Raw genomic sequence first — 24429 nt, 5'->3', positions numbered from 1 at the left:
CTGTTCATGCACGCACAACGAAGCCAAATGGGGCCAAGATAAGCGCAATGTAAAGCATTAGGTAAGTCGTAGCATTCATCATGAAGAGCAAGAGTACACACATATGATAGTTGTACACATACAGCTATTATCCACACATCCATAATTTGGCATCCCAGCCGTCCATTCCCGTAACGCCTCGCTAAAGTCGCAACGATGCAATGATATCTCCAAGGCTTCCCGTAGCATTTCGTAGATCATATTAATGGCGTTTGAAAAATTGATTTGAAGTGGAGGCACGTTATGTGGATTCTCAACGGCCACCTTGACGCGTTGGCTCCTGTTGTGCGCCAGTGATCGAATCTCCGCCAACATTTGTGTCAAACAATCCCATCATGTCCGGACCGCTCCCATAAGGAGCATCAAACCAGGGCATCATGTCGAGGCCCAGCATGCTCATGTCGACGTCCTGAGACTCGATCATCATGTCACCGAAAGGTTGCATTTCAGGATATGGTCCCATGTCCGGCTGCTGAGCAGGAGCAGGATAAGCGTTGTTGTTTTGTTGAGTGGTCCCGCGATCGTGCATGTTCGGCGTTGATGTCGAAGATTGGAATGGCAACATGTTGGGAGAATGCAGGTTGGAGTTTCCATAGGGGTTGTTGAGTCCTAGGAGGAGTGAAGCATCTGAAACAGCGCTTCCAGAATTTTGGTATGGCTGCAAACCAGGTTTGACGTTTGGTGCTAACTGAGAGGGTCCCGAAGAGCTGCGCACATGTTTGGGCGGAACTGACGCAGAGAGATGACTTGAGTTGTGGTCGCTGACGGCTTGTGATGGGGGAAGCGCGCTGTCGCGGAACTCTGAAAATTCACGAGGGTAATGCCAGGCCAGGTTTGTCGAAGGCGAGTTCATAATACCGGTAAGAGTCCAGCCGATAGCTTTCAAAACGTTAGCCGGGATCGATAATACTATTCAACGACAAATGTTGGCTTACCTTTGCCATGGTCTCCCGGCTCACCTTCAGCGCCTTGCAAGAAATCCCTGCCAAACGCAGTGGTAGACTGAGTTCCCCAGCTCAACCTACGTCTCCAGCCTGGGGTTGTGAACGACGGGTCTGGCTTTGGTGCCTCCAGTGAGCTCTCGCCTTCCTCTGCAGTGTACAGAACGGGATCTCCGACACCTTCAAACTTCTGGTCAAGCACAGTGAGAATGTACTTTGTGCCACCCCAATAAGTCTCAAGAGACTGCAGCGCCTTGTAACAAAGCTGATAATGTTGACTGGCAGCTGTGGCCAATAGAGTATGCTTGGCCAAAGATCTTCTGTCTGCCACAGTACCAGTCGCAGGTGTTCGCGGGCCGGTGGGCGTCGCAATCGATCCGGTAGATACAGAATACTTTTTGCTCCCTTTTGGCGTGCTTGCTCCAGATTTGCCGCTGTCCGAACGACCATTACTGCTCGATTTTGTCGGGCTTGGGGCACGGCTATGCGCGTTTGATGACGCAGTCTGCTCCGCAGTCTCCTTGAGGAACGCACAGGCTGCGATGTAAATGGGTTGAGTTGTAAAAGGGTTACCCAGAGGCGCTTTAGCATCCATGAGCTGAGAGTAGCTCAGAATGTCAGCGATGGTCTTGGCCGAACTCATACTGAGCTGCTGGCTGTTGGGGAACAGTTGCAGCATTCGGCCCTCGAATGTCTTCAGCAGAGTGGGTTGGTGCAGGAGCACGATGAGCATGTGGAACCAGAAATGCAGCAGAACGAAGTTAGTGCCTTCTCCAGCTTTCATGTAGTACTGAAAGTTGACCGCATCGAAATGTAGTCGGGTTGAAAGACCTTGGTAGAAGTTGGTCACCTGGCTTTCCATCGATGCCAATCGCTTTGACGTCTCGGCATTGACATCTGCAGGCGACTTGATACTGTTGAGCAGATCGGCGACTCGTCCGTACAGGTGTACAATCCGTATCAATGCTGGAAACGGTTGAGGCCAGTCAGATTGGTGGAGGGTGCCGCCAAGTGGTGGGAACGAGACTTCGATGTCCTTGTCTCTCAGTGTGCTCCGTCTGCCTGTGCCTGAGGCAACGACGCGATCCAGGAGGAAGATTGCCCAGAATGTGTCGACTCGTTCTTGCTCAACCGCTTTGTGTTCGTCCACATCCATCACGGCCTCCGGGCTAGGCTGGGGTTTCCCAGGCGGTTTAGGAGCCGCGCGGGGCTTGTCATAATCGCTTTCGCACATCGAGTGGCGCTTAACCTGTCGTGGCGTTGGTCCTTCCATTCCCTTGTATTTCAAACCCTGCACGTTCTGCATGCCAAGGTCTTGCGCGAGGCGTATGGCGATACCCAAATACATCCAAAGGCCACTGTCCCGGCTTTCGCCAAATTCGTTATAAGCCAGCAGCAAAGCAGCCTGTACGGCAGCTACACTCGGCACAGCAAATGTGTTGATCAGCGCAGTCTTAGCGCGCATCCCAAAGGCGGAGCCATATTCTGCCGGCGCAAAGGAACTGCCATCCCGATTTCGTTGTTGTGTCAAGAGTTCATGGGTTGAGAAACGTGCTGCTAGCGCACAGACCGCGTCCACCAAGATTGCATCCACCTGCTTTTCTTCCAGGTCTCGCAGAAAGCGGTCCCGCTGCAGGAAAGGATAGTTACATCCGAGGTGCGTGAAAAATGTCTGTCCAAGATGGGTAATGAGCTCACTCGGTGGCATGGCGCTATTATCGTAGAACGGAAGATTGATCGGAGTTCTTGTCTCACTTTCGACTGTTGCTGGAGTCGTGTTGAATCGTGAAGGTGCACGGTAATCTGTTCCAGTACTAGCATTGTTGAGAGACGGAGATTTCATGCCAGCTGCACCTCCACCATCAGTGGAAGATCGAGTGAGCTCGCTCTCCTGGCGTTTCACTTTGACAACCATCTGCTTGAAGCCTGGCATGATGGCGGTTGGTCCTAGCCAACGAAAATAAGGCATCCTGTTTCGCGATCCAGCGAATAGCGGTTGCTCGGGTACACCAAGCTCTGCTGCCGCTGCTGTTGCATCCTGCGGAAGATTGACACCGTTCGGTGAAGCTTCGCTGACATTGTTCGAAGAAGCCGACGTCGACGGAGTGTGTTTTAGCGTTGCGGTCGGCGGCTCTAGCCGGCTTTCTTGTACGTTATGTTCGCCTCCTACTTTTGTCTGTGATTTTCTCGTCTCGAGCGCCGGTCGGGTTGGATTCTCAGACTCGGCCCGCTTGGTGTTACTACTAGCAGGTGCCTCGTTGGAGTATCCCGCGCAATCGAGCTTGTTCTGTTTGCAAGTATCGCAGAAGGGTCGCTCGCCTACAACGTGAAACAGAATCAGTGTGTGTGCTCGGTCATTCATGGCTCGTCGAAATGCTCTCACCGCTACAAGCTGTCTTCCTCTTCCTACACGTCAAACATGCCGCTCCGATGCGCCGGCGCTTCGGATGAGGCGCGCCATAGTTGGTGACAAAGCGCAGTGGTTTGGCCTGATTCTTGCCGCCGCTCTGGCCTGATTCGTTATCGGCGGGCGGTGGTCCGGTTGTATGCACGATATCCATGCTTGCTGCTACTTCAGGCGCAACTGGTCGCTCCAGGCGCGCTGGCTCGAGGAGTAGTGCGCGGTCCGGCTACCCTTCCACATCTGCTATCGCGTGCGGCGGATCGGGGTGAGGTGGCGAATTTCGGCGTGCTGTGGACGGTGAGAGTGCTGTAGGTGCGTCGAGGCAAGTTTCGGTGTCTGCAATGACTACCGTGCCAGCGGTGCGGGTCTGGCAAAGTTCTAGTGCGATGTGTGATGGCGTGTCTGGCCCGCGCCCTGTCTCTATGGCCCCGGCGGCCCCGGGTCCGCCTGAGGTGGACTCCGCACTAGACGACCCCAAGCTTTGCCATCTCCACACATCTGAGGCAGGATTCCCGGCGTGCGCTGGTTGATTGCGCGCTGACGTATGACGGCGGCAGGCTCATTCGTCTGGAGGGAAGCCTTCTTGGCCCGCCATGCAACAAGATATGTGCAGCTCATGGTGAACACGTGACCCGTGCGATCATGACCGAGATCTTGCATAGTCTTTTGCTCACCTGAGAGTAAGAGGGTCCAAAGGACACCCCGGCGCGGCTCGTCCGGCCAGCTAGCTGGTTGCAGATCCGCTTCGGCCTACCACTTGCATATACGCTAGACCTGCCCTTTTGCCAGCAGCACTCGAAACTTCTTCCGCACCTTCTTAGCGCACGTGGGCGAGTATAACCTTGAGAGCGAACCACAGCACGACTGAAGTCCCTGAAACGAGGTGAGCCCACTGCGACGGTCCCGAATCAGCTGGCGAAAGTCTATCCATCATCGCTACAGCTTCACCAACCCCGATGATGATCACGACATCGCCAGACCTGGCGCTTCGTTCGATCAAGGCAGAGCCGAAAAGGTTTTCCGCGATCGCTATCTTTGGAGTGGACTGTCCCCATTTCTATCACGAGTCTTCAGCCCAAAAGCCAAAGTCATCGCTCGATTGGGTAATCCGACGAACCGTCCAGAGAAGCCCACCGAAAGCTGAAGACCGGCCCACTGAACAATGATCGTGCGCGGAATGAGCAATTTGGCCTCAAGACAATGATACTTTCCCCTGGTGTACACGACATGAGCTGATAAGGTAAGACTGTAACCATTGCGGCGTATATACGTCAGCCTCCGGCACGGAAATGTACACGAAAGCTCCGGCGTATGCTTCACGCAGAAGTGATGCCACAGACTTGATTTCCATGCAGTTCTTTACCTTCAAGTCTTATCGGCAAGAAGTGGAGTGCGATACGGTGAGTGAGCGGGTCACGAACACGTGTGCGGTCCGGTCTAGCCGCAAAATCAAGTTTCAAAATATGGAGTCCTAGTCCACAGCCTTGTGGCACTCCTTATTTGTACACATGCAAGTACCTCATACATCCTAAATTCCGGGTATCGAATCCAATCGCAAGCCTGTTGTGCTGGCGTCCCAAAACGCCGCTGCGGCGTGTGTAGCTCATAAACCAATCAAAAAGTCTTAATGCACGGTTTGCCAAATGCAATGCTTCATGCGTCTGTCTCCATCGGAACCAAAAACGTCGCTTCTTCGAAGTCGCCCTCCTGTCCGCTGCCAAATGCGAACATGCCACTGTCACCCATGCCTGCTTTGCGAGGAGATCCTTTGAGTTTGGCGATACGGCGGGGCGCTAAGGATGCCGTTTGTTCCTCGGCCTCGACTTCGTCAAAGTATGCATCCAGATCTTCCTCTATCTCCTCGTCGTACGAACGCTTGTTCGATATCTTGGTGTTCGGAATCGCTGAGACAGTGCTATCCTGTGTCGATGAGAGAGTGCTTTGTGACATGCTCAGAGCAGGCATGGAGCCATTGACATCCAGCTCGCTCTGAAAAGCGGCCGGTGCGGAAGAAGGTGGGGCAGCGAAGCCACCGACTTTGTGGAGACCACAGAAAGGTGCCAGCTCCCTCGAGTTGGAAGTTGTATATGCTGGCCGCACCGGTTTCAAGTCGCTTACAGGTGCGGTGCTGGGAAAAGGGAAGCCGGCCGCGGGCATCGTCTTGTGAGTTTTGTAGCCCTCCGGAACACTCTTGCGCACACGCATGCCTACGCTAAGCAGGGAGGACTGAGTTTCTGCGGGGATCGGTGGTGACAGTGGTGATGTGACTCGCGAAGGTGAACCGGATCCGGCGCTCGTAGTGCCATTGCGCTGAAAGAACGAATCGATCGAGGGCTGGAATTGGCGTTTGCGGGTGTGCTCTGCTGCCTGTATGGCTGGCGTTGCCATCATGTTCGCTCTAACCTGTCAAGGAAAGTCTTGAAGTGCTTGAGGGCGTGGGAGTGGGAAGATACGATAAGGATAGCGGGATAAACAATGACGATGTCGCTGGCCTGGGCTTTGAACGTCGCGAGAAAATGGAGAGCGCGTGCCCGACACGAGACGCGCGCGCGACAAAGTGGAAAAAGCGGGGTCTGCGGGTTGGCCTGGGAATCGGCAGGGCTGAAGGTCGCATACGTCATTCGACGGCGTCTAGTTGTGATGTCGAACATTCTGTGCTCTATGTTCTTAAAATACATAAGGAAATACAAGATATATCAAGTCAATTCGACTAGCGAGATTTGACTGAAAGTGGACTGTTTGTATGAAGCATTGATGACTCAGGTATTCACTTCACACGGATCTCAAATTTTGTTGACTGCCGGGGCTTTCACTGAAAGGCTCATCTTCACCAAAGCACGAGCTCGAAGGAATAATAGAAGGGACGCCAATGTCACCTATACATTTCTTGCATCCATTCTAGGCAAGTTCAAGTCTCATAAATACCAGGCTCGGAACCCCTCAAGGATATGAAAACTTCAACCATCGCTCCGATGCGGCTCAGTATGTACAAGCCCACTGAAGTGATGCAGATGATTGTGACAGGATCCCTCCACCGAAGAACCACCTTTTCAAATTGCATAAAAACCAACATGGCCACCATCGACACTATTGCCGATATACGCCAGATCCACAGCTCGGCGAGAGTGGGAAACACGATATTCCACGAAGCGAGATGCAAAGCTCCGAAAGAAATACCAAATAGACAGGTAACTGGCCACAGTTTCGAACGGTACAGCTCCGGATCCCAATTGGCGAGCAGCCTGCCTTGGCCGTATTTGGAATTCCGCATATCGATGAATTCTTGTTGCACCGCTTCCTGCTCAAAGTCCCGGGGCATGAGACGCCATGCCTGTGAAAGTGATTCCTGGTACGGCTTTCCCTCGTCGTCAAATGCATCAGAAAGAGCGAGTTTGTCGAAAGCTTCTCGGTCTGTGCCTTCCAGAGGGGGTAGGTCGATCACGGATGGCGTGTCGATGTCTTTGGGCTTCAACCACCAGAAAAAGTATGTCAAAGCAAAGAGAGGTATGTAACCTAGAGTCATCGACTCTAGAGGAGCCACCGGAAGATGACGGTAGACTCGCAAGATGCAGTCGATTGAAAATTTGGCCACACCGCCTAGAGCGATGAGCTTTGCCATCGAGTCGGCATTGCTTTTGTCGTCGATTAGCTCCTCAAGGAGGCCCCACTCCTGCGTATGATCCCAACGGATGTGGCCATTCTGAAGCAACCACACGAATTGCGGAGACCACAAGATCTTCGTATGACAATCCTTCCTGTCCTCGTTCTTCGGCCAGACACGATACCTAATACCCAGCATTCCGATGTAGAATGCATGCACCAGTTTCAGTTCGCCGTTGGTGTATTCTGAGCACTGCTTCATGATCCTTCGGGCCTGGGTCCATTCCTGGGCAGCCTCCACGGCAATCAGCTCCGGCGCGATGACTGTCTTAACGAGAAGAGCTATCTTGTGCACGAGTCGATGCTTCAGTCTTCTATCCACGCGAGGATGGATGACTACCCATGTGCACAGGAAGATGGTGCTGACACTAGACAAGATCAAAGTCCATGTTCCACGCCGTTTGACCTCCGGAGTCCAGCCCAGGAGCTGTGGCGCGTCTTCTGTGGGTATCTCGGTGTGATTCAAGCCTGGCACAATGCCCATATCGCCGAAAAATCATGCAAATTCTAGTCGCATGTCGTGTACCTTCATTGATTGAGAAGACAAAGTCGTCCGGGAAGCCTACCTACCTTAAAGTACGCATCTGACGGAACAGCAGGCCTTTCCTTGCGAATGAAAGGTAGGCCCCAGACAAATGCGAACATCGTCTCGTCTAGCGCTGCGGCACTGCGGCCGCATCGAAAAATAGTTACAGGTGCCGTCTCGCCCAGCGTGAGTGGTCTGTTACGCTGCTTCATGCCCACGGTTCTCCTGTTGCTCGCAGGGCCCAAGCGCTCAGCTGCGGCGGGGCGTCCCGCCATGAACACGACCACTCATCCCACTCTCAATGTCAACACACCGTTCCCTCATTCGCACAATTTCTTGTTCGCTTGCGTCGAGGTCTCCTTGAAAATGTTGATATTATGCGTAAAATTTGTAGCAGCGCTGGCGGTAGGCCTCGCGAGTCTTTACGCGGGGCTTCTCGCTGCTTTAACAACACAATTCATTCAGAGGCATGCCGTTTACCTTCATGCATTTCAGATGACAGGCGACAAAGATCTGAATGTTCCAGAAATGTTCGGTTTCCTCAGGGGCCAAGTAACTCCGTTCAACATACACTCTTCGGATGGGACTCCTTTACATTCATGGCACATCCTACCAATCGGCCTATACCGCAAGCATCAGGCCAACCTCATGGAAGGACCAACTGGTCTTGCACACGATGTCACATCTACACCTGGATTTAATCTGCTCCGTGATGATCCAGAAGCTTTACTTGCCATACACTTCCACGGCGCTGGTGGCAACATGGGCTCTGGCTACCGCATACCCAATTACCGAGCACTTACAGCTGGCAACCCCGATAAGATACACGTCCTGACTTTTGACTACAGGGGATTCGGAAAAAGTCCCGGCAGTCCCACAGAGAACGACATAATACAAGATGCCATATCTGTCGTTGATTGGGCTTTGCACGTGGCGAAGATACCTCCTTTCCGCATCCTCATCTTCGGACAGTCGCTCGGAACAGCTGTAAACATGGCTGTAGCTCAACACTATTCCACGCTGAACGAGCCAATCATCTTTGCAGGCCACATCATGATCGCGCCTTTCGTGGATGTCCCAACACTGGTGACGACGTACAAGATCGCAGGCACGATCCCTGTTTTATCACCAGTCGCTCAGTATCCGATGTTGTTCAACTTCCTGAAATCTCACATTAAGGAGGACTGGTCTACAAAGACACGTATTGCCAATTACGTCCGTGCAAACGAAGCATCGGCACATCAATATCGAATCACACTCATCCATGCCGAAGACGACTACGACATTCCTTGGCATCACACTCCAACGCTGTTCTGGCATGCGGCCAACGCAACCAGCTCACATGAAATCGGACAGGACGATGTAGCCGAGTGGAAATCCAACGAAGGTCAAGACATTGGCCACGCAGGACACGAAGCACACTGGCGTACACACCACGGAGTGATATCGGAGTATCTACTGAAGTATGGACTTCATGATGTAGTGATGGGTGCTCCGATTGTAACTTTAGCTGCCATGCGTATCTTCGACGGTGCAAACGTATCTTCTGGTTAGTATCAGACATCTACATAGATGCTCGTGAATACAAATATCACCTCCGCATCCCCGCTGTGCACTCTGAATCTAGATATCAATGGAGTCACATCCTGTATTTACCGGCGAGCATGGGCTATCTCTGAAATACTCACTTCTTCGTTTCGTCCGCACAACGTACGAAAGGTTCGAGACGAAGTAATTGGGGCGGACATAGTCGTGTGTCGCGCTACGCTAACGGAAAGCCACGGATAGCTTGCAAATGATTCAGGCTTCAGAGATCATGGTTCACTGAATACCGTGTGCCGCGAGAAATTGTCGAACATTGAGGGCAAAAGCTGCGATTCTTGGAACATCTGGATGCTGTCTTGCTTGTCTCACAATGCATTGGATTTGAATTGGGCACTTGAGCATGACTCTCCTCGGCAGCATCTTCGCTGTAGAAAGTTGTAGCGTATGAGTCGACACCGATCACTTCGTGCTAATGGATACCAACCCATCCTTTGGCCCTGGAAGTTTGCATCAATTTGACAATAGACTCCAAATCTCAACAGAGCAGCCCACCGTCCCAGTTACGTAAGGTACAGATAGCTCTCGTCGAACACTCTTTGAGTCGCATTCCTGTCGCCATACCTTCGTTCAGCTTCTTCCTGAATAGCTTCGCCCTCCATCATCCCTGCCAAAGTCAGTCTTGCATGAGGAATGATTACAGTTGCCAGCTCCCACCATCTATGAAGCTGCCGCCTATCAGTATGGAAGCATCGCCTGGTGCTTCTGCTACTTCAACCCTCCGAAGCATGACTGGCACAATTGCTGTTGACATTAGTCGCTGGTGCTCGTTCCTGGCCTAGCGCGAAAGCCAGAATCCAAGAAACTCTGGGCCACCCAGACTTCGCGGTCTCTTGAGCTTTCCCTACTTGCCAAACAATCCTCCTCCCACTACACCCAAATAGCCAGACACGATGGTCTTCGGCTGGCTTTGGGGCTCGGCGCCCAAGAAAGACCGCCCCGACGACCCCATGGTCGCAGCCAACGACCCGGCCCTGCGCGCGCATTTTAGCAGCCTGCTGGACTACACCGAGCCGCCCGAAGTCTTCAAGACCTCCGACGTGGCCATAAAGCTGTCTCCGGCCGAGCTCGCGAACCTAGGCTACGGCATGGCCGAAGAAGCGTACCCGGCGATCAAGGCGCTGGCGTGGGAGGCGCGGGCGATGGGGGATTGTGTGATTCTGTATCCGGATGGGAGGAAAGTGCCGATGGATGTTAGCTGGATGGAAGTGGGGCCGATCAGGATGAGGAGGAAGAAGAAGGTTTATACGGATGATTGGGATTGAGAGTGTTACTGGGGAAGAAGCCTGCTTGCGGGGTTTTTGGGTCTCAGCGAGGAGATGGGCTCGGCCGATGCTTTCTCGCGAAAGAGTCAGCCATCTGGTAAACATTTGGACAACGACTGGGCGACCAGGCCTGTCGCTCGGTTGCAAAGGGCACGACAACTGAATCGGGCCCTTTGGACGAGAGAAGGCGAGCTCGAGGCTTTCAAAGCGAAAAGGACGCGCGGAGACACCTGCGGCCAGCAAGATAAAGAAGATCGCCTCTCGGCAGTCTTGCGCTGCAACACACGCTTGAGCAACTCCCTTGAGACGATCCGAAGTCACTTGAGCGCAATTTACACAATATGCACTCCACGAATCTTCAGGACACGATGGACTCGAAATACAGAAAGAGGAAGCATGATTTTCATATCTCATCTAATACACCTTCACCATCCCTGACTTTTCGCCGAATCCAACTCTTAAGCGAGACCCGCAGCCGCCAAATCGACGTAGCCAGCAACATACGGCTTGAGGAAGTCCATCTTGCCGAGGTCGACGCCCTCCTTGCGGAAGATGTTGTACGCGGTGGTCATGTGGAAGAACAGGTTGGGCACGACCCAGCCGTTGACGTAGCCCTCGGCGGACAGCGTGACGCTCTTGCCCGGGCCGAAGCCAATGGTCACGTCCTCGCCGTCCATGGCGTCGACGGTCTTCTTGTCGGCCTTGGCGACGAGCGCGGAGACCTCGGCGATGCGCGCGTGGAAGTCGGCGAAGCTGGCGAGGTTGTTCTCGTAGGCGGCGGGCTCGGCGCCGGTGAGGCGGGCGGCGGCTTGTTGGCAGAGCTGTGGCGGAAAGAGGGTCAGTTGATCTGTGTGGTTTAAGGGTCGTTTAAGGAAGGAGAAGCTTACGTTGGTGATCATGTGGATCTGGAAGGCGAGCGGAAGCATGTCAGGGTGGAGGCGAGTCTGGGGGAACTCGGCGGCCTTCTCAGAGGCCTCAGCCTTCTTGAGGATGGCAGTCAAGGACTCGAGGGAGTTCTTGGCGGGGACGATGGAGGCTTCGTAGAGAGCGTAAGGCATTGTGGCGGTATTGGTAGGAATGTACTTTTTGAAAATTGAAGAAATATGAAGTCTAGAGGGTATTGGAGAAAGATCGTAGTTGACGACGCGGCAGGCGGCGACAATTTATGTAGCCGTCTGCTTTGGTCCCAACGTGGGGCTGCGGCACCTCGTAGCGTGTTAGCAAACAAGGGACGAGGGGAGGCCAAACGTGCCGAAAGTGGAGATGGTATGGCTTTCCATCTCCATCGAGGAAACGTCTCGACCCTGAGCCCCACAACGCTTACAAAGATCGACTGCGTGGCAGATGCTTGGTGAAAGAAGCGGTGTCTCGTTGTTTAAAGGAATGGAAGCCATTGGAAGGATTACAAATTATGTAGTACATGGCTTCGCTAGTAGTGCACTGTTTAGCGACGGTCTAGGAATTCACACGCTTATCGGGATCGCGGGACCAGGCGAGAAAAAAGCAATCGGTAACAAATGAGTCGGAGAGGAAGATCTCCACCGCGGGGATGGGCAACCCAAATGGACAGGGGCAACATCGACTACCTCTCTGAGATCGCGGGCGGCCAACTATGCAGGCAGGTAGGACTCTGAAGATATCATATGCAAATCGTTTTATTTCGTGTCTATGTCATCGCTCAAACGCAGCAGAACCAACTTCCTTCCCATGATCGAATTTTTTAACCTCACTTTTCTTCCTGTGTCACAGCCATGTCGAGTACCTCTGCTACTGCACGGCCCTTTGTCTGCGTGTTGATGAATTCGCCCAATGTCTTGAAGCTGCCAGGCTCGACAAAGCCGACGCACTCCCACTCCTCACCCATGACGTCCTGAGTTTCCACTTGCTCAACGAAGGACAAGATCTTGTCCTTGACCGATCCCTTCTCGGGCTCCTCGCCTTCGCTCTTCGGAGGCAGCTTGACGGTCTGCTTGAGAATGCTGGTCGGGCAGGTGATGCGCAGGCGCATGCGAGCGCGGGCGACGGGGATAGGCTGGTGTGCGATGAGAGCCTTCATGGCCTCAAGAGCCTGCGATTTGGCAGACTTATTCGTGCTGACGCCCGTCCATTTCGGTTTGAACACCTTCTTCTCCTCGCCGTCTGCCTCGCCATTCTGCTGCTTCGAAGGCGTACTTGTGCCCGACTGCCCAGCCGCGCTCTGCTCCCTGCTCTGACTCCTGTCCTCACCACCATGGCCCTTGCCCGCCTGTCTTCCTGCACTTCCACCTTGTGACTGCAGCTGATCCAGCGCCTTCTCCACCATACCAGTCGTGTACACGCGCTTGGTCTTCGGATCCACCAGTCTGCCCGCCACGATCTCCACCACCTCCCTATGCACACGCTCCAGCTCCTGTTGCCTCTCCTTCTCGCCCACCTGAAGCTCGCCCTTCTTCAAAATCTCCATGATAATCTCATCGCGGCTGACGCCCTTTCCAAAAGCCTTCTGGATCTCATCGTTGGGTGCGACCTGGCCCTTGGAGACGTTGAGGAAGACGTTGGGGATCTGCAGGACGTTGTCGAGGTCGGTCTCGTGGCCGGCACGGAAGGATTGCACGGTGTTCTTGTAGCACGCGATCTCGAAGCGCTTCTTGCCCTTTTTCAGGCGCACCATAGAAACGTTTGTGAGCTTGATTTGGTTCGAGGGTTGGTTGATTTGTGCGGACGGCATGGTTGTGAATGTATAGCCTTGTGCAGGCTATTCGCAGAGTGAGTTGTGAGAAAGGTGTGCGTGTGTTCTGCGCGAGAATTAAATTCCCTCGGGCGGTTGAATGTTTTGTAATTGACTCGGTGCTTGAGGACAGGCGAACTTTTGGGATGATCTCATTCGCTCTCATGTACCCCGCCAAGCGAGTCACTCGCCGAGGCCTGAGGCACGTGACTGCTCGCTTGTTCTGGAGGTGCTATCGGAGCCTTCATTACTGTTGCAACGATTGCACATAGTTAGTGATACCAGAGAGTATATGTATCCAACTCAACGCCGTATCTCGTGACCTCAACCCTGAAGGCATCAATCGCTTCATTGACCGGCAGACAGACGACGGTGCTTCGAAACATCCGTGGCCCTGGGTAGCGTTTCGGATCCTACTCCCGCATTATTCTCGGCCACAAGATCAGCCGGTGTTGTATCAGAACATCGTACCATCATGGATAGATAGCAAGCAAACAAAATCACCCGGCCGGCGACACAGCACGTGCCTGAATCACGAGACCGGCGGATCAAGCACAGTGGCTTGTCTCACGGGCGATAAGGCCGCGGCGGGTACCTTGCAAGCTTGCCGTGTGCCGCCTCGCCTGCCTATCGCCGCTCGGCTGCTCGTCGCGCTGGCTGGGGAACCGTCCGAGCTCGCGGACTGCGCGTCATTCGCCGCCTGCCCCAACTGCCTCCTCCACACTCCAGGTACCTTGGTGACTCTCCCTCTCTCTTCCTACTCTCACCCAACCCGATCAGCCCACCGCAATCCCTGGGTTACTCTCCATCATCATTGGAATCACAAACGTAAGTGCAGTCCCATCAGCATCCTCCACCCGCAGAGACTACCCAGTAGCTACCCAATGCTCGGGTATTGCTGCCGCCTGATGGTCTAGCACACCTCAAGACACACCGATCCACGTCCAAGCACTAACACACCATCCAGATGAAGGTCGCAGTATCATCGCTCCTTATCGGAGCAGCGGCTGCCGCCGTCACGCCGCAGCAGCAGCCTCTCCAGGCTCCGGAGGCCATCAAGCAGGCTGTCGAGTCCGCCACCGACAAGGGCTCCTGGGCCAAGTCGTTCAAGCACCTCGAGCATGAGCTCAAGCACCTCACCGATGACGCTCGCGCCGTCTGGGACGAGGTCGCCATGTTGTTCCCCGAGGAGATGAGCAAGGCCTCGTTCTTCAGCCTGCCCAAGCCTCACGAGAAGAAGGCGGACTCCGAGTGGGACTTCAGGACATCCGGCAAGGCGATTCAGGACGTCTGGGTCACCAACAGCAATGGCGAGCAGGAGCGCGAGGTTGAGGGCAACCTTGAGAACTTCAACCTTCGCACCAAGAAGGTCGACCCGGCCAGCCTGGGCGTCGACAAGGTGAAGCAGTACAGCGGCTACCTTGACAACGAGGAGGATGACAAGCACCTGTTCTACTGGTTCTTCGAGTCTCGCAACGACCCCAAGAACGACCCTGTGGTCCTGTGGTTGAACGGCGGCCCTGGCTGCTCTTCCCTCACCGGTCTCTTCATGGAGCTCGGTCCCTCTTCCATCGACAAGAACGGCGAGGTCAAGTTCAACCCCAGCTCGTGGAATGCCAACGCCAGCGTCATCTTCCTCGACCAGCCCGTGAACGTGGGTTACTCCTACTCCAGCGGCACCGTCAGCAACACCGTCGCTGCTGGCAAGGATATCTACGCCCTCCTCACTCTCTTCTTCAAGCAATTCCCCGAGTACGCCAAGCAGGACTTCCACATCTCTGGTGAGAGCTATGCTGGCCACTACATCCCCGTCTTCGCTTCCGAGATCCTGTCTCACAAGAAGCGCAACATCAACCTCAAGTCCGTCCTGATCGGCAACGGTCTGACCGATGGTCTCACTCAGTACGAGTACTACCGCCCCATGGCTTGCGGTGATGGTGGCTGGCCCGCCGTCCTCGACGAGCAGCAGTGCCAGTCCATGGACAACTCTCTACCCCGCTGCCAGCAGCTCATCCAGTCTTGCTACAACAGCGAGAGCGTCTGGTCTTGCGTGCCCGCCAGCATCTACTGCAACAACGCCATGATCGGCCCCTACCAGCGCACCGGCCAGAACCCCTACGACATCCGCGCCAAGTGCTCCGGCAGCGACCTCTGCTACGACGAGCTCGAGTGGATCCAGAAGTACCTCAACCGCAAGGACGTCATGAAGACCCTCGGCGCCGAGGTCAGCAGCTACGACTCCTGCAACATGGACATCAACCGCAACTTCCTTTTCCAGGGCGACTGGATGCAGCCCTACCACCGCCTCGTCCCCGGCATCCTCGAGGAGATCCCCGTCCTCGTCTACGCCGGCGACGCGGATTTCATCTGCAACCATCTGGGAAATTTGGGTTGGACCAACGAGCTCGAATGGCCCGGCCAGAAGGCGTACAAGAAGGCGCCGCTCGAGGACCTCAAGCTGCTCGAGGACGGCAGCAAGATCGGCTCCGTCAAGAGCTCCGGCAACCTCACTTTCATGCGCATCCACGCCGCTGGCCACATGGTGCCGTACAACCAGCCTGAGGGCAGCTTGGACATGCTCAACAGGTGGGTTTCGGGCGAGTGGTTTGGCAAGGAGTAAGGTTTGAGGGTGGAAAGGAAGGCTCCGGATGAGTTGAGCTTTTGGGGAGGATATCTAGGAATGCCAGGTCAGAATGTGTGACGAGACTGGAATGGGATTGTTTCACGATTGGTTTGTGTAGATTATCGAAGACCCTTAGAATGTATCCCATGAGATTTGAAAGATCATCGTCCCGTCTGCTTTCCACTGTCAAGACTTCCTGACGTCGAAGCACAAGCGTTCGCAGTATTATTTCCTCTATTGCCATTCTGTCTTTAACGACATGGCCTGCACGAGGTCACTTGACGGAGCGAGTATCAACTAGAGCATGTTGAACTTCAAAGGCTTGATGCAAGCGTCCTAAAGGGTTGTCCTTAGCTTCTGTCACCGAGCTTTAGTGCAAATGGTCATGACAATATGGTGCTGAGTCTTGAACAACACAAATGATAAAGCACCGAAGCGCATTGATTGTTGAAAGTAATTAAGCGAGGGAACAGAATCTACCTCTCGCACTATGATTATGTACGTGTTTGCCGGTGGCCGTTGTCTAGGGAGATACCTGGAGGGTCACTCTACTCCTCGCCAACAACCCCCTAAGACCCATTGATGATCACATCCGCCGCCTTCTCACTCACCATATAAATCGCCGCCGCGATATAGTACCCGGGGATCTTCGGGAAGACACTCGCATCGACAACCCTCAAGCCATCCACGCCGCGCACCTTGAAGTTCGAATCCAGCACAGCCATGGGGTCGTCGTCAGACCCGATCGGACACGTGCACGAAGCGTGGTGGCCCCACGCCTCGTCTTTGATGAACTGCTTCATGTCCGCTTCGGAGCTGACGTTCTTGCCCGGCCACGTCTCGGTGAAAGAGCCGTCGAGCGGGATCAGGGCGTCGAAGGCGCGGCGCGCGAACTGCGTGGCTTCGTAGACGGCTTGCAGGTCTTTGTCGTCGGCGCCGTCGGCCGTCGTGCCCGTGTCGAAGGACCGCATCGTGATGTTGGGGCGCTCCTGAGGGTTCGTGCCGGAGAGGGTCACGGTGCCGGCGTCGTTGCGGGCGCGCGCCTTGAGGATGATCCAGACCCAGTGGCGGGCGTCTTTGAGCGCGTCGTAGGAGTAGCCTGGGAAGTAGCCTTTGAAGTTGGCGGGCGCGCCGGAGATGAAGAGGTCCGGGTCGTCCGAGAACTCGGCCTGGCCGGCGGTGGAGGACTTCTGGATGGCGGCGATGGCGATGCCGTTTGTCGCGTAGGTGCCCTTGCCGAGCACGGTGAGGCCGTTTTGCCACTTCTCCAGGCAGGGGTCGGGGGTGGAGTAGCCGAAGGTGCAGTCCTTGGTGATGAAGAAGTCCGTCGGGGCTTCGCCGATGATGCCGACTTCGTAGCGGTCCTGCAGGTTTGTACCGACGCCGGGGAGGTCCTTGACGACGTCGATGCCGAAAGAGTCGAGCTCGTCTTTGGGTCCGACGCCGCTGAGCTTGAGGAGCTTGGGCGTCTCGAAGGTGCCGCCGGAGATGATGACTTCCTTCTTGGCGTCGACAGAGCCGGTGGAGCCAGAGGCGGCCTTGTAGCGGGGATCGGCTGCGTAGAGGCTTTGGCCTTGGAGGAAGTTGACGCCGGTGGCGCGAGGAGTATCGTTGGAGGTGTCGAAGTTGATCTTGGTCACAAGGGTGTTGAGGGCAACGTCGAGGTGGTACTTGCGCTTGCCGTCGCCAGACTCTGCGTTGGCGACCGATAGGATGAAGTCACGGGGACCGTTACGCTTGAGGGTTTTGGCGTCGACGGCGATGGGCACCTGGTAGAGCGCCTCGGTCTTGTCGCGCCAAGAGAAACCAGAGTTGAGATCCTTGGTCAGGACCTTAGCAAGCCCGGTGACGGTATGAAGCAGCTCGGAGAGAAAGCCCTGTATGATCAATTAGCTTCGGCTGATGAGTGGTGTAATTGAGATGAATACTGACCTTGCCCGCAGCGCTGGCAGCTGACAGGATGAGCGAAAGCAGCTTCTGATCCTCGACAACCAGGGAAAGACTGGTGAGCGAAGTCTTCAACCATCCACCGAAACCATGGCCGATGATGGTGCTCGGCAGGTACTCGCACTTCTCCATTTTCTTGAAGTAGTCGCGCATCTTACGGGGAGCCCAGGAATCATCGCCAGTCATTTGCTGAATGTATTTCCAGTCGTCGTCGAACGGGTAAACAGTGATCATGGCGTTGTGCGTCGAGCAGCCACCGAGGGTTCCAGCACGAGGATACCAGACACCGAGAGGCTCGGCGTTGTCCGGAGGCGATTTACCAACGTAAAGCTCGCCATCGTCCTTGCGGTAGGTCATCTTGGAGTCCCTCTTCTGACGTTCGAGATCGCTGTAGTGGTGAACGAAGTAATCCCACTGCTGCGGCTCGTATTCGGTGCTCTGCAGCATCATGGCGGGAACTTGGGGAGTGATGTCGTTTCCGGCATCACCTCCTGCATCGATCAAAAGGACCTTGTGACCAGCAAGAGCAAGGCGAGATGCGAGGGGACCTCCACTAGATCGTTGTCAGCGTTGTGAGTATGTTTGAAACCATGCTAGGGCTCATCGTACCCTGGACCAGAGCCGACGACAACATAGTCGTAATCGACGCTGCTATCGTATCCGTACTGAATTGTCTCCCCGTCTGTGTCACGGCGGATGTGAGCTTGGTTGAAGTCCTCGGTAGGATCATTGGTCCTGCAAGGCTTAGCGTACAACAACGTGGCGTTGGAGAATGTAACAGGCACTTACATCACAGACGCCGTGGCAAGCGCCACAACGCCAAGCAGGGCGCCAGACTTGCTGAGCAACATCGTAATGGAAAAGAAGGAAAGATGGGGTCAAAAGAGTGGCACGCCAAGGAGGGAATGGCTGGGCTGAGAGAAGGACGTTGCAGCCGTTGAACGGCCTTTAACAGAAAGCCTGAAGAGAGCGAATGGGTAGACGGAATCCTCTGGTTTGGCCTCCTTTCGAGGAGAATGATTAGCACTGTCGATCGGGAGCTCGCTTGTGCAATCACCAACCAGACCGGCACCGTAAGCCCGGCTGTCGAAGCCAGAGCAAGTGGGAGACCGGAGAAACGACATACCGCTGTCGTACCTAGGCCTCCGCTCTGGCGTGCTGTGACAGGTGGCTCAGATCGACTAGCAAGCATAGCCGCAGCTTCGATGGCTTGAGTCAGGATAAGAGCCTTGTGACTCGAGGTGGGCATCTTATTCAAGCACTAGACAGCCCGTACTAAACTGACTAAGCCCAGCCTAGCAATGGGGAGCAAGGTGCCGAAACTGCTAGGGCTTGGTTTACTTCAATGGTTTCAGGCATGCCCTGGTAGGACGGTAATATCCGTATGTGAAGACGGCGATCAGCCGCGTGGTGGTCGAAGTATCAACGCACAGTTCGTCGGACAATATAAGGTGCTGCAGGGGTGAAGATCAAGGTGCTGAGAGCAATCTCGGTGGCGGTAGCCTGGCTTTACGCAATGACAGCACGGAACTTCCTTGCGACATGATGGTCGACCGCGTAGGCAAAAACAGATCGGTCAGGATCTGGGTTGAATCGGATGCGAAAGTCGGGACAGTGGTTCCGATGTCATTCTAGATCCCTGTCGACATGACTTGTGCAAACGCTGCCAGGGAAAGGTCAGTGCGTTGACAGGCCGTTGACCGGGATCTCGTGGAGACACCTGGTCGTCATAAATCGTTCTACGAGGTAGCGAGCGGCTAAACAAGGAGGTTCCTCGTCATCGGCGCAGGTTCGGGTTAGTTTGCTCCCCTGCAAATTGCTGCAGGTGGTGGTGGCTTGGAGGGAGGAACCGTTCCTGCGCTATTGTGGACGAACCACGTGTATTTCACTTAGAGTCAGGGGACGGAGGAAGACACGATGGATGTTTCTCGGTATTTGCCTGCATGCGCTCGACACAAGCCTGCGATCGCGCTCACCGCTCGTTCGCTCGAGCAACCGTGAGATGCGTCGAAGACGCGTACTTACTGGGATTGCTGCACGTGCCGCTGCTAATGTGTGCTTCCAGATAGCATTTTGGTCACACCAGAGGCTCAACGTCTCACGCATACTGGGTGTAGCGTTGCATGTGTGAAGCGTTTCAAAGATGGCATCATGATAAGGGACCCCGTTATGCGTTACGAACGTTGTTCAGGTCGTGGAGAACGTTCGCGCTGCGGAGACGCGCAAAGCTTGTGCAACGCTTCGGAGCCTCGGCGGGTGCACCGATCCATGACAACGTCACGCTTGTTTGCTTAGCGTGAAACGGCTGGCAGAATAATGACCCTGCTTTGAACTTGCCTCATGTCAATGCTGCGCTGAGTAATGTAGGCCGAATCGAAGATGAGGTGTGCTGCCAACTTGGAAGGACGAGAGCGAAGTCAGATGGTTGTGGCTGGAATGGTTGAATTCACAGAATGGAAGTTCCTATCAAACGAGGGTATATGCGAACGATAATAAAAAAACATGGTCGAAAACCCCCAGACCAACTCATGAGGCATTGTTCCTGCACAAGAACGATTTGTCGAGACAAACGCCTGGACCCTTCGCCCACGGACCTTCAAGCCTCCATAGACCATCGATCTTTGCTCTTCGACGGGCCCTCCTTGCCATTGGTGTCTGTAACCTCAACCAACGGAATAAAGTCCTTGTCCGATTTGTCAAATAGATCTCGCGACGGTCGGGACCTTTTCACAATCGATGGGCCGCTCGCAGAAGCATCATAACTGCTACCGAATCCGGATTTTGCGGTTGATTTTGCGGCCGTCGTGTCACCCATGACTCTGGGTAAGACCCAGGCAATCATAGCGCGGACACCGGGCATACAGGCACAGATGACTGCTAGGTTGATTTCTGAGGTACTCCAGTATCCGACAGATCTATAGTGCCCTGTCGTTGTGTTAGTAGGCATCAACATCGGAGAGGAGGTGAGGTATGATACATACAAGTGAAGTTGGTGGTACCACCGAATTGGACGAGAACCTGCAATCGCAGGATACTGACGACTGTGACGACGAAGCCGACGGAGAACATGACCAAGATGAAGAACTTCTTGCGCTTGTTGAGTTCCAGCTTAGTGATGACTGGCATGGGAAGAGCCAACACGATGACGTCCAGGATGACATTAAACGCGGCAGAGGTCCATCCTTGCGCATTGATGTCGTTACAGGTTCCAGTGTGTTCGCCGTCCCAGTTTAGCCATGCGTAATTGATGGGAATGCACTGAAACACCGAAACCAGCAAGAACGCTATGCCATAGCCCGCGCAAGCAGCCATTGTAGCAAAGCAAGAGTATCGGAACCAGTCCTGCGGGAAGATGCGAAGATAGAAAAGAAGTATGGAAATTTTAACGAGCGGCAACGCAGTCAGGTAGAGGTCCTCGTCGAAGTAGTAGATCTTCAGGATCATCGTGATATTTTCGAAAGGAACCGTCCAGATGTCCTTGCCGAGTCCCAGATTCGCCAGTAAGACCGAGAAAACAGTTAACGGAATGATCTCCAGGATTGCGATCGTGATGGCGAGGTCGTCCCAGCCAAGTTGTCCACCGAAGCGAGGTAGTCGTGAAATCATACGCATGGTGTACGCAATGACTGCCAGGATGCCACCAATGACTCCAGCCCAAGAGACAATATGACTTTCATCACGAACCGGCAGGGAGCAGAGTGTGCTTGTTGCGTTCTTTGAGCCTGAAGGCGGGTCAGACTAGTCGACGGGATAAGACATAGATGATTTTTGAGGCTTACTGAGTTGTTCTTTGACGACACAGCTCTCTGTAACGCACAGCTCAACTTGCTGAGTAATCGTAGCGTTGCTGCAGCTGCACGCAATATCGGTCAAGTCGCAGGGCGAAGCCGCAATGCCTGAGACGAGGCAGGTTCTCTGTATAGTAGACCATCAGCATGGTTTTGGATAGACCCCCTTCGTATACTCACACCACATTCGGGCATGCTTGCCAACAATGCAGCGGCCGCCTTCGCTGCCTCCTGTGCGGCTTCCACGGCCGTTGCGTTTGTCGTTGCATCAACGTCCGATTGACTCGCGGTCTGCCCAAGGGTCATTTGTGCAACACCTGCCAGCACAAGGCCCGCCTGTAATTGCGTAAAGAATCTCATCCTTTCACTTAGGCGCCGTCGGACATGTGTTGAGGACTTGTGGTGCTGGAAAGAACCATTTATCACTCAACCACAGAGAACGAACACGACTTGCCAAGTGCGAATGAGGAGTTAAATCCAGATCTCGACGCATCTCCCAGAAAGCCTTTCTTGTACATTACATGCATAGCGTTTCATCCTTGATCCTGTCTATGCTCAGATAGCTTGTGCGGACCTGGTACTCCGTTGCTTAGCTCAGGCTTGTCTGTGCGCGCCATGCGACAGACTGGAAGTCCACCGGCACTGACATAACGAGGCCGCTAGACAGGGAGGCAATTAGAAATAACAAGGGCATCGGAATGGTGCAGTGCAGGTTGAGCCGTGAGGGAGGATGGTCATTGCGATGGAAGACACCACGAAAGGCAGCGATCAGCTTGACAGGCCGGGGTGTCACGCACGGCCCTCTCAAAGCGTGAAGACGCCCGAAGGATGCGGGTGCTGCGTCAGCATCATCCTGGTTCTGGTCTGCATTAAAGACGCAGGGGTTTCACGAAGGCTACCTAGCGGCGTGCATGGGTTAGTTCTTTAGTTCGACCTACCTTCACACTTGACGGGCCCCAAACGGTCAACCAGGTGTGCACCATCGCCGGGCCGTGAGCTCCTGAAAACACAACCCAACGGACGCTATCACGACCAGCGAAATCATGAAGTGCACTGTTGCTGATTCATGTGTGCGGAGGCTCACTTCCAGAAGCGAGCAGGTAATGTCCGCATTACGACGCCGTGGAGAACCACGCTCGTCGGTCGTAGAAACTGTTTGTGACGGCCACCGACCGTATCTTCGTCCCATCACTCGCTTTCCCTTGTTGCTTACCACCTTACCCATAGTCACTCGTTCCACCCATGCATTTTCAAAGGTTCCTATTGGCCGCTAGCTGCGTTGCTGGCTCTCTGGCATTCCCAGCGCATCATCTTCAGGAGATCGAGAAACGCGGCCTTCTCAGCGGCCTCCTTGATCTGACTTCTGGACTTCTCCAGACGATTGAACACGATCTCGAAGGCGTTCTTGAAGCTCTCGATCCGTTTGAGAACAAGGCCGTCGATGTCAGTGGCAAGCATGCCTTCCAGCCTCCCACGTCGGAGGACCTACGTGGGCCTTGCCCAGGTCTCAATGCCATGGCAAACCACGGGTACATCCACCGTAGCGGCCACGTTGGTTTGATCGAGTCTGTAGCAGCCATGCACCAGGTGTTCAACATGGGCATTGAGCTTGCCCTCGTCCTGGCCATCATGGGCGTCGTCTGGACTGGTAACCCGATCTCTCTTGATCCCTCTTTCTCTATTGGCGGCAACTCCACTGCCGTTTGGAACGCTCTGGATAACCTTCAGGGCGTCCTTGGAACGCCTCAAGGCATCGATCACTCGCATAACTTCCTTGAAGCTGATGCCTCCCCGACTCGCAACGATTTATACGCGACCGGCGACGCATGGACGATGAACATGACGCGCTTCGAACAGCTGTACAACACTGTCCCTGCCGAGGAAGACTTCTCATTTGATGTGTTGGCCAAGTGGTCTGCCGACCGCTGGCATGAGTCCGTCGAAACCAACCCTTACTTCTACTACGGTCCTTTCACTGGCATGATCGCTCGCAACGCCGGCTTTTTCTTTATCGGTCGCTTGATGGCGAACCACACCAGCGGCGATAATACCGAAGGCAAATTGAGTAAGCCAATCCTAATGTCTCATCAGCGAGTGACCCATACTGACCTTCTCAAAACAGCTCACAATGTCCTGCAATCCTTCTTCGGCGTCTACAACACCACCGACGGCGGCCTAGAATACAGACCCGGCCACGAACAGATCCCCGAGAACTGGTACCACACCCCCGTTGACTATGGACTCGTGCAGCTCAACGTCGACACCCTAGCCATGATCGCACAGTACCCTGAGCTCGGCAGCATCGGCGGCAACGTCGGCAGCGTCAACTCGTTCACCGGCGTCGATCTCGACGACATCCTCGGCGGTGTCATCAACGCTGGCCAGCTGCTTGAGGGAAACAACCTCCTTTGCTTCGTGATGCAAGTCGTCAAGATGGCTTCGCCCAACTACCTGAGCAACATCTACAAGACCCTTGAGGCGCCGCTTGATCTCATTCAACAGATCGTCAAGATCCCCCTGCTGAGCTTGGACTGCCCGGTTTGGGACGACTTGACTATGGGCGGCGAGCCGCTGTGGGATGCGCTGCAGAACAAGTTTCCTGGCGCGAAGAAGAGCTCTGGTTGCTTGTAGATTTAGCACGGAGCACGTCAGCTTCCGGGCTGGATCCAAGTTCGATCGATATTTCTGATGCTTTTCTTATGGCAGACAGACTGTTGGATAACATCATCGACGTTCGAAGCGACATCGGTATGCCAGCTCTGTCGTGGAAATTCCATGCAGAGGGACCCTTAACCTATTTTATCAGTAACCCTTAATCGTATGCGTTGAGATCGGCTCCACGAAGGTCACGTCGCATCGCATCGCGTTCGTGTCTTTGATCTGGTGCAATCAATGTATCAGACTCTCCATTCGTAGTCCATCCCATA

At 54.4% G+C, this 24429-nt stretch overlaps 11 protein-coding genes across 11 annotated transcripts; 4 read left to right on the top strand and 7 right to left on the bottom strand.

Annotated features, from left to right (window-relative positions):
• Window positions 1–55: 55 nt before the first annotated feature.
• WHR41_03661 (uncharacterized protein) lies at window positions 56–3815 on the bottom strand. The gene is made up of 3 exons (XM_069372267.1): window positions 3364–3815; window positions 975–3299; window positions 56–918 (listed from the first exon to the last, which is right to left on the bottom strand). The coding sequence occupies exons 1-3, from the start codon at window positions 3539–3541 to the stop codon at window positions 293–295; spliced, it is 3129 nt and encodes a 1042-aa protein (XP_069230842.1). The 5' UTR covers window positions 3542–3815; the 3' UTR covers window positions 56–292.
• Window positions 3816–5037: 1222 nt separating this feature from the next.
• On the bottom strand, window positions 5038–5772 carry WHR41_03660 (uncharacterized protein; the record flags this gene model as incomplete). The annotated part of the gene is made up of 1 exon (XM_069372266.1): window positions 5038–5772. The coding sequence occupies one exon, from the start codon at window positions 5770–5772 to the stop codon at window positions 5038–5040; it is 735 nt and encodes a 244-aa protein (XP_069230843.1).
• Window positions 5773–6292: 520 nt separating this feature from the next.
• Window positions 6293–7528, bottom strand: WHR41_03659 (uncharacterized protein; the record flags this gene model as incomplete). The annotated part of the gene is made up of 1 exon (XM_069372265.1): window positions 6293–7528. The coding sequence occupies one exon, from the start codon at window positions 7526–7528 to the stop codon at window positions 6293–6295; it is 1236 nt and encodes a 411-aa protein (XP_069230723.1).
• Window positions 7529–7936: 408 nt separating this feature from the next.
• Window positions 7937–9124, top strand: WHR41_03658 (uncharacterized protein; the record flags this gene model as incomplete). The annotated part of the gene is made up of 1 exon (XM_069372264.1): window positions 7937–9124. One exon carries the CDS (start codon window positions 7937–7939, stop codon window positions 9122–9124), a length of 1188 nt encoding a protein of 395 aa, XP_069230722.1.
• Window positions 9125–10065: 941 nt separating this feature from the next.
• On the top strand, window positions 10066–10437 carry WHR41_03657 (uncharacterized protein; the record flags this gene model as incomplete). The annotated part of the gene is made up of 1 exon (XM_069372263.1): window positions 10066–10437. One exon carries the CDS (start codon window positions 10066–10068, stop codon window positions 10435–10437), a length of 372 nt encoding a protein of 123 aa, XP_069230729.1.
• Window positions 10438–10817: 380 nt separating this feature from the next.
• Window positions 10818–11557, bottom strand: WHR41_03656 (uncharacterized protein). The gene is made up of 2 exons (XM_069372262.1): window positions 11325–11557; window positions 10818–11258 (listed from the first exon to the last, which is right to left on the bottom strand). Exons 1-2 carry the CDS (start codon window positions 11493–11495, stop codon window positions 10896–10898), a joined length of 534 nt encoding a protein of 177 aa, XP_069230728.1. The 5' UTR covers window positions 11496–11557; the 3' UTR covers window positions 10818–10895.
• A 606-nt stretch (window positions 11558–12163) lies between these two features.
• Window positions 12164–13144, bottom strand: WHR41_03655 (uncharacterized protein; the record flags this gene model as incomplete). The annotated part of the gene is made up of 1 exon (XM_069372261.1): window positions 12164–13144. One exon carries the CDS (start codon window positions 13142–13144, stop codon window positions 12164–12166), a length of 981 nt encoding a protein of 326 aa, XP_069230731.1.
• Window positions 13145–13776: 632 nt separating this feature from the next.
• CPYA (Carboxypeptidase Y-like protein A) lies at window positions 13777–15928 on the top strand. The gene is made up of 2 exons (XM_069372260.1): window positions 13777–13972; window positions 14112–15928. Exon 2 carries the CDS (start codon window positions 14112–14114, stop codon window positions 15762–15764), a length of 1653 nt encoding a protein of 550 aa, XP_069230730.1. The 5' UTR covers window positions 13777–13972; the 3' UTR covers window positions 15765–15928.
• A 259-nt stretch (window positions 15929–16187) lies between these two features.
• Window positions 16188–18565, bottom strand: WHR41_03653 (uncharacterized protein; the record flags this gene model as incomplete). Its single annotated transcript, XM_069372259.1, has 4 exons — window positions 16188–17644; window positions 17700–18267; window positions 18324–18449; window positions 18504–18565. The coding sequence occupies 4 exons, from the start codon at window positions 18563–18565 to the stop codon at window positions 16337–16339; spliced, it is 2064 nt and encodes a 687-aa protein (XP_069230725.1). The 3' UTR covers window positions 16188–16336.
• A 1574-nt stretch (window positions 18566–20139) lies between these two features.
• WHR41_03652 (uncharacterized protein) lies at window positions 20140–22307 on the bottom strand. Its single transcript, XM_069372258.1, has 4 exons — window positions 21683–22307; window positions 21494–21629; window positions 20696–21436; window positions 20140–20639 (listed from the first exon to the last, which is right to left on the bottom strand). The coding sequence occupies exons 1-4, from the start codon at window positions 21860–21862 to the stop codon at window positions 20311–20313; spliced, it is 1386 nt and encodes a 461-aa protein (XP_069230724.1). The 5' UTR covers window positions 21863–22307; the 3' UTR covers window positions 20140–20310.
• A 330-nt stretch (window positions 22308–22637) lies between these two features.
• WHR41_03651 (uncharacterized protein) lies at window positions 22638–24422 on the top strand. The gene is made up of 2 exons (XM_069372257.1): window positions 22638–23567; window positions 23625–24422. The coding sequence occupies exons 1-2, from the start codon at window positions 22745–22747 to the stop codon at window positions 24131–24133; spliced, it is 1332 nt and encodes a 443-aa protein (XP_069230727.1). The 5' UTR covers window positions 22638–22744; the 3' UTR covers window positions 24134–24422.
• The last annotated feature ends 7 nt before the right edge of the window (window positions 24423–24429 follow it).

Source organism: Cladosporium halotolerans (genome assembly GCF_011745625.1).
Source record: "Cladosporium halotolerans strain TM138-S3 chromosome Unknown Sca9, whole genome shotgun sequence".
In the NCBI taxonomy this organism is placed as follows: domain Eukaryota; kingdom Fungi; phylum Ascomycota; class Dothideomycetes; order Cladosporiales; family Cladosporiaceae; genus Cladosporium; species Cladosporium halotolerans.
The sequence above is the reverse complement of the archived record's forward strand: the minus strand, read 5'-3'. Positions and strand labels throughout refer to the sequence as shown.

Coding starts and splice junctions, on each gene's coding strand:
- WHR41_03661 (XM_069372267.1), bottom strand. CDS start 3,541: ATGGATATCGTGCATACAACCGGACCACCGCCCGCCGATAACGAATCA. Junction 3,300..3,363: donor GAGGAAGACAGCTTGTAGCG/GTGAGAGCATTT, acceptor TTCACGTTGTAG/GCGAGCGACCCTTCTGCGAT. Junction 919..974: donor GCCGGGAGACCATGGCAAAG/GTAAGCCAACAT, acceptor ACGTTTTGAAAG/CTATCGGCTGGACTCTTACC.
- CPYA (XM_069372260.1), top strand. CDS start 14,112: ATGAAGGTCGCAGTATCATCGCTCCTTATCGGAGCAGCGGCTGCCGCC.
- WHR41_03652 (XM_069372258.1), bottom strand. CDS start 21,862: ATGAGATTCTTTACGCAATTACAGGCGGGCCTTGTGCTGGCAGGTGTT. Junction 21,630..21,682: donor CAAGCATGCCCGAATGTGGT/GTGAGTATACGA, acceptor TCTACTATACAG/AGAACCTGCCTCGTCTCAGG. Junction 21,437..21,493: donor TGTCGTCAAAGAACAACTCA/GTAAGCCTCAAA, acceptor ACCCGCCTTCAG/GCTCAAAGAACGCAACAAGC.
- WHR41_03651 (XM_069372257.1), top strand. CDS start 22,745: ATGCATTTTCAAAGGTTCCTATTGGCCGCTAGCTGCGTTGCTGGCTCT. Junction 23,568..23,624: donor TAATACCGAAGGCAAATTGA/GTAAGCCAATCC, acceptor TTCTCAAAACAG/CTCACAATGTCCTGCAATCC.
- WHR41_03656 (XM_069372262.1), bottom strand. CDS start 11,495: ATGCCTTACGCTCTCTACGAAGCCTCCATCGTCCCCGCCAAGAACTCC. Junction 11,259..11,324: donor AGATCCACATGATCACCAAC/GTAAGCTTCTCC, acceptor TTTCCGCCACAG/CTCTGCCAACAAGCCGCCGC.